This window comes from Nanorana parkeri, unplaced genomic scaffold, assembly GCF_000935625.1.
Source record: "Nanorana parkeri isolate BGI_ZX_2015 unplaced genomic scaffold, ASM93562v1 scaffold10816, whole genome shotgun sequence".
NCBI classification, from domain to species: domain Eukaryota; kingdom Metazoa; phylum Chordata; class Amphibia; order Anura; family Dicroglossidae; genus Nanorana; species Nanorana parkeri.
Window position 1 is genome coordinate 1 of NW_017316881.1, and position 601 is coordinate 601.

The following is a 601-nucleotide window of genomic DNA, read 5'->3' on the forward strand; positions in this document are numbered from 1 at the left end:
CCTGCACAGACTAGGCACCACAACTCCCCTGCTCCCCCTCCAAGCAGTAATTTACCAGCCCTAAGCCCTCTGCCGCCCCCTTCCTGCACAGACTAGGCACCACAACTCCCCTGCTCCCCCTCCAAGCAGTAATTTACCAGCCCTAAGCCCTCTGCCGCCCCCTTCCTGCACAGACTAGGCACCACAACTCCCCTGCTCCCCCTCCCAGCAGTGACCCATAAGTTTCTTTTTCTTGTCTTTCTAGTTTTGCCATAAATCTGGGAAAAGATCCGAAGACTTATCTGCTGCACTTTAATGCTCGATTTGACCTCCACGGAGACACCCATAAGATAGTCTGCAACTCAAAGGAGGACAACGTCTGGGGAGAGGAGCAGAGGGAAGATGTCTTCCCCTTCCAGGAGGGCTCAGAAACCACGGTATGACGACACTGGGAGGACCAAATGATATAAATCTCTGAATAATGGGCAGCCATTGTATAAGGCCTTCCCCATGATGGTCACCCCTTCAGCTGATTCCATGAGAAGCTCCCCCCCATCCCATGATGATATACCAAGGGTATAGACCAATGTGTGTGCTGGGGGAGGGACCAATGTGTGTGCTG

At 53.1% G+C, this 601-nt stretch overlaps 1 protein-coding gene across 1 annotated transcript; it reads left to right on the forward strand.

Annotated features, from left to right (window-relative positions):
• Positions 1-222: 222 nt before the first annotated feature.
• On the forward strand, positions 223-430 carry LOC108804299 (galectin-1-like; the record flags this gene model as incomplete). Its single annotated transcript, XM_018576022.1, has 1 exon — positions 223-430. A coding segment is annotated over one exon (200 nt), but the record flags the coding sequence as incomplete, so codon positions are not given.
• Between the last annotated feature and the right edge of the window lie 171 nt (positions 431-601).